At 41.7% G+C, this 16604-nt stretch overlaps 1 protein-coding gene across 2 annotated transcripts; it reads left to right on the top strand.

Annotated features, from left to right (window-relative positions):
• Positions 1-5269: 5269 nt before the first annotated feature.
• Positions 5270-14795, top strand: prel (preli-like). 2 transcript variants are annotated; one of them, XM_065227760.1, is made up of 4 exons: positions 5270-5378; positions 5467-5805; positions 6121-6334; positions 13948-14795. In XM_065227760.1, exons 2-4 carry the CDS (start codon positions 5714-5716, stop codon positions 14272-14274), a joined length of 633 nt encoding a protein of 210 aa, XP_065083832.1. In that variant the 5' UTR covers positions 5270-5378; positions 5467-5713; the 3' UTR covers positions 14275-14795. The 2 variants fall into 2 exon arrangements, with proteins under 2 accessions (XP_065083832.1, XP_065083831.1); XM_065227759.1 differs by lacking the exon at positions 5270-5378 and having other exon boundaries at positions 5415-5805.
• Positions 14796-16604: the final 1809 nt, after the last annotated feature.

A 16604-nucleotide genomic window follows, 5' to 3' on the forward strand; every position in this document is an offset into this window, starting at 1 on the left:
CCATATTTGGGTGATTTTTTTTTTCATTTATGCTTTTGAACATTTATCGAATTAATTAAAATACCAAATAAATTGCATCAACTTTTATTAAAATCAAATGCAATCTCGTCATCAATCAATCGAGGCCAATGTTCTGGTACTAAACTAGATCCAGCTTTAGAAGGAATAGAATTTGCGCCACAACGCTGATCAATAGGCTAGTCAAGTAGTGAGCCAATTTAAAATCGTTAGTTTCGTATTGATTGTTGGTTATACAGCATTTATTCAATATATATGCTTATTTGTGACTCTTAATTGTTTGTTGGGTGGTATAAGAGCTATTTTGCTGAGTGTATTCACCTTTATACAGCAATATTGTAAAGCAATGCAATGAAATCTAATAATGGAGCTAGAAAACATTTATAAGACGTTTAATAAAGCATGTTATTGAATCAATTGAAAACAGTCGAATTAAAGCGACAATGTATGTGCAAATTACACTTATTCAGTTTGTTATTAGATCAAACTTCTGGTTCTGAATAAAGAAGTCAGGCAACGTTTATAAAGCTTTTAATAAGGAAATCAATCATATCAGAGCAAACGGCGGAATAAAGGCGCATCTATCGATCTCAATGAGTTTTTTTCAGCACATAATTCGACATCCTGTTTTATTCAGCATTGTACACTGTTATACAGCTTTTACTCAATGTGTATGCTTATTTGTGACTTTGAACTGTTTGTTGGGTTGTTCAATATGAATCATCGTCGCTAAAACACTACCGCCATCTGTTGAGTATACTGTGATGGGTAGAGTTACCTCTATGGTAGTACACTGAACAGATGGCGGTAGTGTGTAAACGTCAAACGCAAGGGTTATTGACTATGTGCGCCACAGGTGACGGTACTACCAACTAAACACATTTAAATTGACCGTTAAATGCGTACTCGATGAACAAATCGCCTGTGTTATGTCTGTTTTTCTGTGCACATAGCTACTCATTTTTGAGTAATATATGCATCTGTCAAATTTAGAGTAACTTCTACTCAGTTCTGGTTTTAAGAAAAATAGCGGAACTGAGAAAATATTACCCAGTTCTTATTTAATTGATCATTTTATAAAACGAGTAAATTTAATTGTCATTGAAAGAATGTGGGGAAAAAAACAGCATACCCTAATAAACGGGTACCATATACCGACGATATCTTAGATGGTGCAACCATACCACATAAAGTTGGGATGATAACCCGAATTGGTGGTTAGGCGCATCTTATGGTTATTGTTTATGCGGGTATTTATTACAAGACAATATAAAAAATAAAGTTAGATTGCATTTATATGAGATTTTGATGGAAGAACATGTGGTATACATCATCCTTCTCGACTACACCTGAAATTATATTTAATTCGATCTATCAGCAATTCCCCGATCACAGAATAAAGGCTGGCGCACAATGCATAAGTTTCCGGGTTTTTGGACAGATAATTCATGGGCTAACTGTCAAAAAACCTGAAAACTTATCCATTGTGGCCTCATGAACGCTGGTTTTTCTTAAAACGGTAACCACCGACTGACAAAACAAGTGGGTTCTTCCGACAACAATAGTTGTTTTTGCCTCATACCATTCTGCTCCCCTTCCGGTAGAATCAAATCTTCCTCCTGTTGACCGAATTTGACCTACAACTTAAAATCGTCAGTTTCAGAAGAAGTTGCAATGAAACGATGCAACTGCAGTTCATCGACGTGAATTCCACACTTTTTAATTATTATTTACAGTTTGATGTGAGGTTTGATGCAAAGGTTTTTAACGGAACGAAAATTTTACAAGTCTGCCAACACGCTAAGATCAGTTTACCTAGACGGTACAAAGAGATTACCGAGATTGGCCTTAAATTGCACAAACTCACATATGGGTAAATTTTTTTAACCCAAATATGGGTTCTTGTGAACCATAAATGATTTATTTTTAGGCAAATTTGATTTAAATTTACCCATATTTGGGTTAAAAAATTTACCTATATCTGAGTTCGTGCAGTTTACGCCTGATTTGGGTAAAGTAAACCTACATTTGGGTTATCTGATCTTAGCGTGAAAAGCACGATGAGTGGTTTCTGTTGTTGATTACTCAAAAGTGAGTAAACATTAATTTAAGATGAATAGAGTTAATGTTACTCAGTTTGGTAAATCAATGTTACTCAGTTTTTGACATTTTGTCTAAAAATACCAAACTGAGTAGAAGTTACTCACTTTAGAGTAAACAAAACGAGCGTGTAGATCTATAGAATTTTGCAGAAATACGGATCCTACACTGAACCAATTTGACATATTCCTGTTATGTGGAAATCTAATAAATTTGCGCTATAAGATAATCCATTGAAAATGATATGATTGAAAATGTGTCAGGTAAATTCTATATGAATATCTGATACATTTACAATGCTGATAATTTGGTAACTTTTATGTGATCGTCATATGATAAATGAAAATCAGTTAAATTATAATAATTAACTGAAATGGATTTGAAACCCATAAACATAAGCTTTACGTTTCACCACAATATAATATATGTGTCATACATCAATCGAAGTAAAGTTTATGTGAAAATCACATGAAATTTACTTCTTCTTTTGACACATATATTTAATCGATTTCTAAAAATAAATCGAAAAATAAACATCAGGCAGTGGGAGCTTTCACAGTTGTGTCTTTTTTTTTTATTGTAGCTGATTTGGGATTCGATCAAGAACTGTTGGGGTGTGATGCTTTCGGTTTCTGCGCTCGATTCCACTGGGCCACGGCTGACTTCAAGATTGAGCTCGTTCAATTAGCATGAAGTAAGAACAGCTCTCCCGACATGGAATGTATTTTTTTTTTTCCTTTGGTTTGTTTTTTCCGTCGATCTTGTTTTCCGTGCTGAGCACCAATGCTACCGACGTGCCAGGAAGGCAGCTCCCACACCTGGACCCTACCTATCGACCCATCAACTCATGAACCGGGGACCAACGGCTTTACTTCCCATCCGAAGGAAGGCGTGATCAGAGATGTTATGCCTCAGAACATCCCGGCGGCGCCGACTGGGATTGAACCCAGGCCTGCTGGGGTGAGAGGTAATCACGCTTACCACTACACCACCGGCACCGTTTACATGGAATGTAGTGCAACTTTATGCTCGTTTTCCTAGAGTGAAGACAAATAGCACTGACAAGTTTATGTTCCGTTTCGGTGGTGTCGTTTGTTCAAATCTTTCTTAATGCGCCTGTGTGCAATAAAACAACTACTAAATTATATGAGTTGATGGAACTGGTTCATGAAGTTCGAGTACTAGGGCTGGAATCTGAATTAGCTGTGTAGAAGGCTTACAATTAGAATCACAGCAAAGTAAATATATAAAAAGTAAATAAATATACATTCTTTTCCGGAACCCCTTATCTCATGAAACAATAACAAACAAAGATTATTCAATACAGTATCATTGTTGTTAGCAATATTTACAATATCAACAATATCAACTAATCATTTTAATGAGTGTACGATAACATCGTTGAAAATTGTTTCAATAATTTATGAAGAGCAATCATGTAAGATGTATTTTATTTTGAGCGATATTCATCCCAGAAAAACATGCCAAAACAAATGTTTGCTGTTGGATTTCTTAAAAGGCAAATCTATATGACTATATAATGATTGGGATAAATCTGTTTACAATCTTTAAACCTCAAAAATCAAAGGAAGCTATTCCAATGAGATATGAGATATACATGTTTTCCTATACTGCAAAGTTAAATGACAGTCCAATAGTTTCTACATGTCTGTTTACACGCGACATATGAACAAACGTCAAAAATCGTTAAAAGCAATTCAATAAAATATACATGATTATCTTATAAGATATATCTTTTAGTGAGCAATATTCATCATGAAAACAGGTATATTGTACTGAATTTTCTCATAATGCAAACTTATATGATTTTCCATTAGTTTCTAGATGTCTGTTCCCACATATATCAACATGACATATCAACAATTTTTCACCATGAAATATAATCAGACAATATTCATATACTTTTTACCTCGCTTTTTACCTATCGCTAACCACGTTCGAAGCAAAGTATTATCAAGTACAAAGTATGTGAAATTACGATAGAAATCATTCCATATCGCAGTCATAGTTTTAAAGTGATAATACAATGGAATCTATCAATCATCACATAGAATGAATAAATCTGCTGACATTGCTATGTTATAAGATGGATCCAGTAAACGGTACATGTCGATTTGTTTCAGTGTATAGGAGAACTTCTTCTTTTTCTTAATTCCTTTATTTAACGTCGGCCTCTGTTCCGCAATCTAGTGCCAATCACCGACAGACATCGATTGCCATCCATTGACGGCAATCGAATGTGCAGGAAGGCAGCTTCCACACATGCGTAGGATGTCGCACCCATTCAACACACATTGGCTGGGACCAACGGCTTTTCCAATCGAGCATAGCGGTGCATTTTGACGATTCGATTCTCAGTTCGATTGGAACAACTTTTGACAGACGTCCATACACATTCAATAGAAATTTGGAAATTTTACATAAATTTGAGAAGTTTGAGGATAGTTATAGAAGATCGGAGAACTTCATTTAAACAACGAAGAGCTTCACAAAAAAACCGGAGAACTTCATAGAGGACAAGTAAACTGTATGGAAATTGTAAAAAAATTGTAGTCACGTGATGTACGCTGTCTTGCAATGAGCACTCATACATTTATTTGTCACTGGAAATCCTATGTATGAGTGCTCATTGCAAGACAGCCTATATTACGTGATATAGGCTGTAATGTGAACGGGGTATAGAGATTTTCACGTCCGGTTGTATTGGTGCGATATGTGAGAGCGTGTTAGTGAATATCCGAGGAAAATACATAACAAACAAACTCATTTTGACAGATCTACTTTCATACATTTTTTATGTTAGCCAGAGGAAAATAATAAACAACTTTACACGGCGTTGCTCCCGCTAATGTGCGTGCGTTAAACGTCACTATTCTCTATAACGGATTGATTTTTATCCCAATAATGGGTTTTCGCCAAACCGTGTAAATAATCACTTGAAAACTTTCAATATTCTGGCATCTCTGGCTCTTGCGCCCAAGGGCTAACTTAAAACACGATCGGAGCTTTCAAAGGCATATTTTCTACTCGGGTCACCACCTGTCATTCGCAAAAAACGCTTTCAAAAAGTTCCCTCATGTTTTTGTTTTGATTCGTTCGCCGTCGGATTTTCTGTGCTGTTCTTGTGTAATCAGCCGAAAAAGTGTTATCAAAACTGTAAATAAGTCCGTGGTCTTAATGCTATTGCGTTTTTCAAATTGTTTGCTCGAAATTTCAATTCATCTTATCAGCACAGTCAGGTAATATCGGTCAGTACTTTGGTGAATGTTTTTTGGCTTCAAAGCCCCATCTTCTTTCATGGTGTTGGCGATCTTTCGCACACAGCAGCAGAAGGAGGACCATCCGGACACAGGCAGAAAATTCAATAATCTCCCGACTGCGACAGTAGGCGACACTGCGACGATGAACCATCAGTAGTAGTCGACGGCAGCCAGTAGAGCGCAATACGTCAAAAGGAAAAGTGAAATCAAAATTTTCGGTGCGCGCATATCAGTGCTCGACGACCACTACGGGGAGAAGCAGTGCAAAAGAATCTGAATTCCCGTGTCCCCTGTGAATCGGTTCCTGCAGCACCATGGCAAAGTACTACGAAAATAGCACGACGTTCAACTATTCCTGGGAACAGGTGACTCAGTGTTTCTGGAACCGGTACCCGAACCCGTTCAGGTAGGTTCTGATCAAAGGTCGATTAGTTTAGACTTGGACTTGAACGAGACGTGCATGGTGTAAATATAGGTTACTCTATAAGTGGACCGACAAAATTACATAATTTTCGTGTGTAGACGTGAAGAAGTACGCGAATTAGAATATATCGAAATTTGCACTCATACATGCGGCTTGGGGACTGTGAACTCAATAAACTCGAATTGAATATTGTAAATTGATCAATTTACGTTGTAACATGTGTGTGTTGTGACTTCTCGTAGCATCTATCTAATCAAGGCTTTGTTTTTCGATTCCTGCTTCTTGCGTACGCTACAGCATGCACGTACTCTCGGAGGACACCGTGTGTCGCGAGATCAAGAATGGGAAACTGCACAGCAAGCGGCTGCTGACCAAAACAAACCGGGTGCCGAAGTGGGGCGAGCGGTTCTTCAAGGCCAAGTCCGTCAGCATCCTCGAGGAGTCGGTGGTGGATCCGAAGGAGCGCGTTCTCGTAACCTACACCAGGAACATTGGCTTCAACAAGATCATGGTGAGTGAAGAAGAGCATGCATGTTTGGCATCGATCGCGTGTGCTGCACTCATCTTCCGTCTGAAGAATGCGCCTTTTGTCGAGTGACTTATTTTTACCGAATTAGAAAGATCAGGCAAGATGATTGCAAAATGTGTACTGTCGGTTCATGTTTCTTTCGGCTGCTGGCTTTGTTCGTTTGTGGGAATGGACTTTTAAAAGCTTGGTGTAGGGATCTGATGATGGCTTGTTATAATGACGCCATGGTAAATTCACGCCGACATGCAGTGAAAAGCTGCTCTGACTATGATTAATGGAAAGTTTTGCGTTTAGATCAACTAAAATAGAATAATGATATATGGCACGAGTAGAGCTGCTCAAGGTCGTGTTCTTCTCAAACGTGGACAATAAACGGGTCATACCAGGGACGTCACAGTTCTTCTATCCAATCGAATGAATCAAATTTGTTACAGCTAACAACTATTCGGGAACCAATGCATTGAAAATGGGAAAACAAATAAAATCCGGCTATTATTAAATAAAGACTATGAATGGAAACGCTAAATTCGAATGAATTTAGTCATGATGATCTTCAAAATCACGTGCTTCAAGCTATGCAGGAAGAATGATGGATCAGATTGCTGGGCTTTATAGCATCATTGCGATTTATAAAACACATCGCCCACTAGAGCACCTAAGGATAAAGGGCGATTGATTAAACAGCCTATAATATTTGTCAGCTTTGCTCATCTCGAGAAGTTAAGATGCTTAAGAGTAAAAAACAATTACTTTTGGCAGGTGATAGCATGCATAAACCTAAATTTGCTGTGCTGCCCATATAAAGCTAACAGATAGGCTTTTCTGGGCAACGGGGATCTGTTGAAGATAATAAACTGTGATCAAGTAAACCTAGTGATCCTTGAGCCGTGATCCCGAGAGATTACAAGAAATGGGACAGCAATGTGGTGATTTCCTAGAGGAAAGAAATAGTCATAAATGCTTCAATCGGCTCGAAATTGGTTGGATATTTCTCCAAATTCAAACACTGATTCCTCAGCCAACAGTGCCCGAATAATTTCAGAAATGATTCATGAGTCTTGGTACTTTTAAGCATGGCAGTCCAACTGCGCAAGCAATGGTGGAGTTTTGCAATAAATAAGGATTGCTGTATTCTTCCTCTGCGTTCTAGCGTGTCCAGATTCTACAGCATACATCGGTCTGGATAATGACGTAATTGATAGTTCTATTCGTATATTCCAGAAGAGCTCGGCGACGACGGATGTATCCTCAAGCAGGGTGCCTTCCATTCATTTTGACTAAAAAAATGTTTTAGGAAATTATGGAATAATACGATATTATGATGGTATTTTGTATGTGTAAGGAACAAGACAAATTTTTAAAGTTTGTGTTTGACACATAAAACCTGCAAATTTAGCTTTGACAGAGCCACAATGAGCGATTTTCTGATCGCCTCTTCGCGAAGAGTGAAGAGTGAAGAGTGGGTGAGATAAATGACAAAATCGCTTATTGCGACTCTCATGCAGCAACATTGGCTGGTATTATGTGTCAAACACAAACTCCACAATCTTTTCTTGTTGCTTACACAAACAAAATATTATTATTATATCTTATTATTCCATAATTTTATAAAACATTTTTTTTAGCCAAAATGAATGGAAGGAACCCTGTCCTCAAGCATTGGTCGAACCAAAGGGCAATAAACTAGGCATAACCGCTTAACTGTCCCATATCGGTAGCAAATCATGCTGGAACAGATACGCGACAGATCGCGCAATCTTGGAAATCGATCCCAATTGCCAATTTGCCTTAAATATTATCGACCCTTACCGCAAGCCGGACGTCGGGATCTTCTACCAAAACGCCGGTGGAATGAATTCTTATGTTGAAGAGTACCGCCTAGCTGTATCGGATTGTTGCTACGATGTAATTGTCCTGTGCGAAACGTGGCTCGATTATCGAACGCTTTCCAGTCAAGTCTTCGGTCCTGACTACGAGGCCTTTCGTTGGGATCGGAATCCTAACAACAGCCGTAAATCTACTGGTCGAGGTGTCCAGGCCATCGAGAACGATTCATGGAACTATGTGAAGCAGGTTTGGACAGCCATCAATCTGGGTGATCGCACACTATTTCTATGCGCTCTGTACATTCCACCTGATTGAGTCCGGGACAATGAACTCATCGATACTCACTGTCGGTCAGTTTTCACAGTTATCGAAAGTGCCACTCCAGTTGATGAGATAGTCATTTTGGGTGACTTCAATCTGCCAGGCGTTTCGTGGAGTCCATCTCATAGCGGATTCCTGTATCCAGATCCTGATAGCTCTACATTTCACGCAGGAGCTATTAGCCTTCTCAACAACTACAGCGCAGCAACTAACCATGTAGATCGTAGTTTGGACCTCTACTTCGTGAGCACACAGGACAAGGCTCCAATAATTTCTTCGGCTTCTTGTGCACTAACAAAGCTAGTTCCACATCACCCTCCTCTAATTGTCACTGTTAGCGTTAGCGTGGTTATGATATACTTCGTAGATTGGATACCTCCTCTAATTGTCACTGTTGAAGACAAACTCGTGCGTGATTTCGACGATTATCCTGCTACGGTTTCTTATGACTTCCGTAAAGCTGACCAGCGTAGCATCATAGATGTATTGTCTAGCATGGTATGGGAGAACATCGTTGATCCAGATGACGTTGAAGCTGCAGCGCAAACCTTTTCACATGGCTTGGCATATGTCATTGACAGACTTACTTACTTACTTATCCTGGTCCGACATCCCTCAGGATTGCACCTGCATCACAATGTTACGCCAATTCACTCGGTCCGTGGTTGCTTGTCTCCAATTTCTTGACTGTCCCACACTTCCAAGATCCTGCTCCACTTGGTCTAACCACCTTGCCCGCTGTGCTCCTCTTCGTCTTGTACCGGCCGGATTCGAGGCAAACACCATTTTTGCGGGATTGTAGTCCGGCATTCTTAAAACGTGTCCCGCCCATCGTACCCGTCCAGCTTTCGCAACTTTCCGGATACAGGGTTCGCCATAGAGTTGCGTCAGCTTGTGGTTCATCCTTCGCCTCCATACACCGTTCTAACATACCTCGCCAAAGATGGTCCTAAGCACTTGTCGTTCGAAAACACCCAGTGCTTGCAGGTCCTCCTCGAGCATCGTCCACGTCTCGTGCCCGTAGAGAACTACCGGTCTTATCAGCGTCTTGTACATGGTACATTTAGTACGGAGGTGAAGTTAACCCGACCTCAGGGTCTTGTGGAGTCTGTAGTAAGCACGACTTCCGGCAATAATACGCCGACGAATTTCTCTGCTGCAATTGTTATCCGACGTCACCAATGATCCGAGGTACACAAATTCATCCACCACCTCAAACTCATCTCCGTCGATTGTCACGCTTCTGCCTATGTGAGCCCTATCCCGCTCGGTTCCTCCAGCTAACAAATACTTTGTCTACGACGTATTCACCTTTAATCCAACTTTCTCTGCTTCCTGTTTCAGTCTGGTGTACTGCTCCGCTTCGGCCTGAAACGTTCTTTCGACAATGTCCACGTCGTCAGCGAAGCAGATGAACTGGCTGAACATATTGAAGATCGTGCCCCGCATGTTAAAGCCCGCACGTTTCATAACACCTTCTAGCGCAATGTTGAACAGGAGGCAGGGTAGACCATCGCCTTGTCGAAGTCCTTTGCGAGTTTCAAACGAGTCCGATAACGCACCCGATATCTTCACGCAGCACTGTACCCCATCCATCGTAGCCCTGATCAGTCTGGTCAGGTTCCCGGGAAAACCGTTCTCGTCCATAATCTTCCATAGCTCTTCACGGTAAATAGTATCATAAGCGGCCTTGAAATCGATGAATAGGTGGTGCGTAGGGACTTGATATTCACGACACTTTTGGAGGATCTGCCGCAACGTAAGGATTTGGTCTGTTGTCGATCGCCCGTCCACAAAACCGGTTTGATAACTTCCCACAAATCTGCTTGTTAGCGGCGATAAACGGCGAAAGATGATCTGGGAAAGCACTTTGTAGGCCGCGTTAAGGATAGTGATCGCTCGATAGTTCTCACATTCTATTTTGTCGCCTTTTTATATACTGGGCATATTACCATAGAGGTAACTCTAAGACCAGGAAGTCCCGAAGAAACGTGCTCAACTTTTTGGCTCAGCTCTGGTACTCTCTTCGGTCCCACGCTAATCGATGCACCCCTCGAAACATAGGAAAATCCATGAACCCCTCATTTTATCGGTCAAACTTTCATACCGAATCAAAACAAACATAGTGTAGTACTAGAATGGGGTACGTTTATAGATGTTCTTGGGACCAATAGGCTAGTCAAGTAGTGAGCCAATTTAAAATCGTTAGTTTCCACTGGTTGATATTACTCCCTCTTTCCACTCCTCCGGTAGCTGTTCTGTATCCCAGATCCTGACTATCAGTCGGTGCAGACATGTGGCCAACTTATCCGGGCCCATTTTGATAAGTTCCGCTCCGATACAATCTTTCCCAGCTGCTTCGTTGTTCTTAAGCTGTCGGATAGCATACTTAACTTCACCTATCGTGGGAGCTGGCATGTCCCCCTCATCCGCTGTACCGACGAAACCATTCCTCCTGCCGCCTTGGTCCTCCGCCTTTGCGCCGTTCAGATGTTCATCGTAGTGCTGCTTCCACCTTTCAATCACCTCACGTTCGTCCGTTAAGTTACCCCCTTCCTTATCCCGACACATTTCGGCTCGCGGCACAAAGCCTTGGCGGGATGCGTTGAGTTTCTTGTAGAACGATACAACTGCTCCATTTCTTCGCACTCCAGCTTTTCCAGGCGGCGCTTCTTGTCCCGGAAAAGATGGGTTTGCTGTCTTCGCTTCTGTTTATATCGCTCCACATTATGACGGGTTCCTTGCTGCAGCATTGCCGCCCGCGCTGCGCTCTTCTCATCCAAAACCGTCTGACACTTCGTCGAACCAATCGTTCCGTAGATTCCGCTCCACGAACCCAACGGTGCCTTCAGCAGCGCTGTTAATGGTTGCTTTCAAGTTGCTCCAGCAGTCCTCAAGAGGGGCTTCGGTGAGCTCTCCCTCATCCGGCAACGCTGCGTCGAGACATTACTCACGTACTCAGTTGCGACTTCGGGCAACTTCAGTCGCTCCAGATTGTACCGTGGCGGGCGTCGGTACCGAATGTTGTTGGTAACGGAAAGTTTTTGGCGCACCTTGACCATTAGAAGGTAGTGGTCCGAATCGATATTTGCGCCGCGGTAGGTCCTGACGTCGATAATGTCCGAGAAGTGCCTTCCGTTGATCAAAACGTGGTCGATTTGCGATTCTGTCTGCTGCGGTGATCTTCAGGTGTACCGATGTGGGAGGCTATGCTGGAAGTAGGTACTACGTATGGCCATGTTCTTAGAGGCGGCGAAATCGATGAGTCTAAGGCCGTTGGCGTTCGTTAGCTGGTGAGCGCTGAACTTTCCTATAACCGGTCTGAATTCCTCCTCCTGGCCGACCTGAGCGTTAAGATCTACGATGAAGATTTTGACCTCATGGTCACTCGTCATCGTCACTTGCTAAGTGAGGGCTGTGCACGTTGATTATGCTGACATTGAAGAAACGGCCTTTGATCCTCAACTTGCACATTCTGCTATCGATTGGCCACCACCCAAACACGCGCTTCAGCATTTCGCCCATCACGATGAAAGCTGTACCCAGCTCATGTGTATTGCCTCAGCTCTGGTAGATGGTATAACCATCCCTATACGTATGTACCGACGATCCCTTCCAGCAAACCTCCTGCAGCGCTACGATGTCGAACTTGCGGACCCTCAATAAATCGGAAAGAATGCGGGTACTTCCCAAGAAATTGAGAGACTTGCAATTCCATGTTCCGAGTTTCCAATCGTTAGTCCGTTTCCGTTGCTTGGGTCTATGCCGATTGTTCCGGTCCGTCTTTACATTGCTTGCTTCCTGTACTTTTGTTTTTTTACGGCTGGCTTGTAGGGCCTGCACCAACCCCCATTATCTCGCCGGGGGACCATCGTGCACAGCACTGTTTAGAGTCCCACGCTGGCACCAGGACGTTCATCAGCCGCTCCTAACATGGAGAACAGACACCGTTTTGAGCCGCACCTCCATGGTGAACAGACCCCACTGCACTCTCCGGAGAGAGGAGTCCCTCCCCCCTTCCCTGTCAGCATACGACCAAGGTCCCACCGGGGTTGGTTACCCGATCTTCCCTATGGGTACTCGTACCCCACCCGGCATCGCGGGGAGTTAGGGATAGGAGTTACTGGACAAGAGGTTAAGGACCGCTAGTGGGATCTATTTTATTCCTGCAGGTACGCGAAGTATCAATGGTACGCATTGTCCAGCCGTTTACCAGCCATTGACAGACACGTTCCAAAAAGAATTCACCACAAAGTGTCTCACCCTCCCCGGCAGACGAAAGAGCTACGTAGGTTGAAGTCAATCAAGAGAGCAACATTGAGGAGATTTGCGAAGTATCGCACGCATCCTCAGAAACTACATTATGTGAGGCTGAATCACATGTACCAGCGAGTCAGTCGTGAATGCTTTGCAAGTTTCCAACGAAGCATCCAGCGCAAACTTAAGCTACACCCGAAATCCTTCTGGAACTACGTGAACGAGCAACACAGGGAATCCGACCTCCTATCGTCTGGAATTCAACGGAAAAGTTGCTGCCACCGTTCAGGATATATGTCGCCTTTTTCCGACAAGTGTGCCAGTGTATTCACTAATAAGATACTAACTGCCGACCATATTAACCTGGCTGCCAGGAACGTTCCAGAAAATGATCAAACGTTGGGTACGATTAATAAAATGCAAGCATTAGAAGGGTAGAAGCTTCGCTTCTAAAGCCTTAAACAACTGAGTAACCTATGATTTTTGGGCGCTACATTTTACAATAGAGTTTGACAACGTGTGATACCAGCGACTTGGTTGTGGAATGCGTGAAGCCCTAGAGGTCATCTAACAAGTTATAATGGCCTCAACAGTACCTAACATAACTGGAACTGGAAATAAAATTGAAATTGTTTCTGGCCAAATAGTCAAAGGTAATGAAACCCAGTGAATGAAGATTCCTTGTTACTGAAATCGGGTTTTAACCAATTGGATATCGTGGACGTTAAGTTATGAACTCGTCAACTGTAACTACTGTTACGCAGTATGTCCTGAAGTAGACCCTTTAAATGAATCTTCAAATTTAATTCCACTGTTTCACTAGAGACAGAGTGAGTCAACAGGACAGAACATGGAACATGGTCCAGTTATGTTCCAGTTCCAGTTATGATAGGTACTATTGAGGTCATTACCACCTGTTAGAAAACCTCTAGTGCTACATGCATTCCACAACCAAGTTGCTGGTATTACATGTTGTTCAACATTCAACGTTTACAATTCCTGTCAATGTAATTAGATTAATTACTGATTATCGAAATAAACGTTATTTTAAAACTTTCATAAACTGGAAGTCTCATTCATGGACTCCAACATAGCGTTGAGCAGCCAAGCTAATGGATCACATTTTGACAATGAAATACCTAAATGAAAGAATATTTACACATACCTTCGATTTCATTTCTCCATTCCAGAGCGTCGTTGAAAAGGTGACCTACCGATCCTCCCCGGACAACCCCGCCAAGACCATCGCTACCCGTTCGGCGTGGATCGATTCGTCCGTGTTCGGTTTCGCAACCGCCATCCGAGCTTTCGGTTTGGATCGCTTCAAGAAGAACTGCACGAAAACAGCCAGCGGCTTCGATTACGTCCTGCAGCACATGTTTCCCGTTCATCAGTCGTCCCTTGCATCCCTGCACAACCAGCACCAGCACACGAAGGCCCAGAAGATCAAGGAAGCCGCCAAGCATGTGAAGGCCCAGGCCGAACAGTTTGTGCAGAATATTTCCGTAAAAGGTTGAACCAGGCCCCCCTAGGTGGGAAGACTGGAGTCACTCTGCTTCGGAAATCTCATCTCGTGCGTTCCAACTCGTCCGATTGGTTGATTGTGGCTTGAAATGTCCCCGACACACCTCCAACATCCAGTAAGTATGAACCCTTCCCTTCCTTTTACCCTCGTTCCAACCGTTCGTCAGTACCTAGTAGTGTGCGCATGTATGTAATATTCCCTTGCTTAGCAAAAGAAAAAATCGACAGCTATGGCAGTATTTTATCGACACTTGAATTCCCAGAGCCGGGTTGATGATTGCTTTCCAGTTTCCCTTGTACAAGCTATTTAACGTTTTAAACTAATAATGCAACGCTCATTAAAAGAAGTTAGTGCATCATTCCAATGCCGATTACACGAATTGAGTACAGTACGAGAGTACGATTCACTATTTAAATACTAGAAGCCAGAAACAGAAACAGAAACGAGAGCGAGAGAGAAGTAATAAGACACTCACCGATGAAGGTAAACGTAACTAACATAAATGATAAGAAAGGGGACAAATTAATGAACGTTTCTGCTTTCTTAAGTAGATGCTTACCACACGACACTTTAAAAGGGAAAACAAGTACATAGTGTTAGTCCATTTTATTTTTAATTGAAAAAATTAGTTTTACAGCCATTTGTAGAATGTGTGCTGAGCAAAGTATGATAACAGGAAAGGGATATATTGTGGCAGGAAAACGTGTGGATTTAGAATGTTACCGATATAAACACGGCAGGTGGAAAGTTTACGATAGCGGAAGAGCTTTTTTGGCAAAGTGACGGATTGCGCTCGCTTCGGTGCGAGCGAAGAATGTCGGATTATTTGTAGATATAAATATTTTTTATTTCGTTATAGAAACTGAAGTATTGCGTATTTTTCTTAGTATCCGAATGTAGTCCATTAGTAGAAGATATGGAAGTACATATCCACATCCTGAGTACCGTTACGAAACATGTTCATGTGGAGCTTTACTACATTTAGTTTTCTTATATCTTTATTCAGGAGATTTTCAGCTGAAAGTTGGTTCCTCGTTGGCGCTTTTAATCGTAGATGATTCCTATATGCATTTGGGCCAATTTTGAATTACTTATTCTATGCATTATCAATTGCATCTGCTTTCATAGGGTGTGATAAATTAAGAATGTTGTTCTCGAAAAATATGAAAATACATCATGTCAGTATGTCCCATCATGCTAAATAGCCGCATATTAGTCCCTTCCAAAAATGTCGTCCTTCGGAGACCAAAGTACAGTTCTGTTTTTTGAGTTCTCATATTGTTTGTTGATAAAGTTAACTCGATTTTCGTGACCTCTGTAACTCGATATACTCCTCTCCAAATTCATTATCAAGTTGGAAAGAGTTATTATTTTACGTAGGACTACGTCTGTGATTTCTATATGGGGGTACACTTTGTGAAAACCGAAAATGGAACATGTAACAAAATTAGGAAAGATTTTGAACGTCAATAATTCAGCTGCCCCTGGACCAATTTCAATAGTTTTATCACTAATCGATCAGAAATATTTCTACACAAAATGCAATGCTTTCGTCTGTTGATTTTCAGCAAAAAACTGTTGAAAAGTGGTAAATGTTTAGCATTGTTCAAAAGCGTCGAAATAACTAACAAATCCATCAATTACGTACATGCATGTGCTGCTTCCCCAACACAGTCATCAAAGAATCGTTTCTAAATGAAACATGTCGATGTAGCATTGCTGCTTCCCCATCCCCATGTCATCAGAGAGTCGTTAGTAGACGAAACTATAGTTGCTATATGCATAGTCTGGCGGAAAGAATCTTGGGAACCAAATGAGCTGTCAAATAGCGGAACCAATCGAGCAAATCACGACCAACAACAGAAAAGAGCACATCAGCTATTGCGAACAAAACTTCGCAAACTTTTTTCTCGTGACTCAAGGCTCGCCTACGCAAACTGACACCATCTTTGGGTTGGGGAAAGTTTCCCCTATCCGATGATGCCGGTAATTTGTGTATTATTGGCGAGGAAAGAGTAACCAACGTTTTGTTTATAAAAGTTGATAGTATCTTTTCAATTGTTGATCTAAAATATATTGAATTGGTTCCGCTTTTCAGGATCACACACCCCCAACGACCACACAAAATGCTCTTCAGAGTTGTAATCTTGTAACCAAACTTGGAAGCAGTGGTGCAAGTGATTTTGATCGAGTCTCTTCATCGACTTTCTGTTTCGTTAATAACTCGACGGCAAACACTTTCATTGATACGTTTGGTGTTCTGCATGATAGAAGAGCATAGTAGAAATAGTGCGAAATAGGTTAGTGAAGCCATGTTCGTCA

Source organism: Ochlerotatus camptorhynchus, unplaced genomic scaffold, assembly GCF_037179485.1.
Source record: "Ochlerotatus camptorhynchus isolate MF236.1 unplaced genomic scaffold, CSIRO-AGI_Acam_v1.1 ptg000022l, whole genome shotgun sequence".
Classification (NCBI taxonomy): domain Eukaryota; kingdom Metazoa; phylum Arthropoda; class Insecta; order Diptera; family Culicidae; genus Ochlerotatus; species Ochlerotatus camptorhynchus.

Coding starts and splice junctions, on each gene's coding strand:
- prel (XM_065227760.1), top strand. CDS start 5,714: ATGGCAAAGTACTACGAAAATAGCACGACGTTCAACTATTCCTGGGAA. Junction 5,806..6,120: donor CGGTACCCGAACCCGTTCAG/GTAGGTTCTGAT, acceptor CGTACGCTACAG/CATGCACGTACTCTCGGAGG. Junction 6,335..13,947: donor TTGGCTTCAACAAGATCATG/GTGAGTGAAGAA, acceptor TCTCCATTCCAG/AGCGTCGTTGAAAAGGTGAC.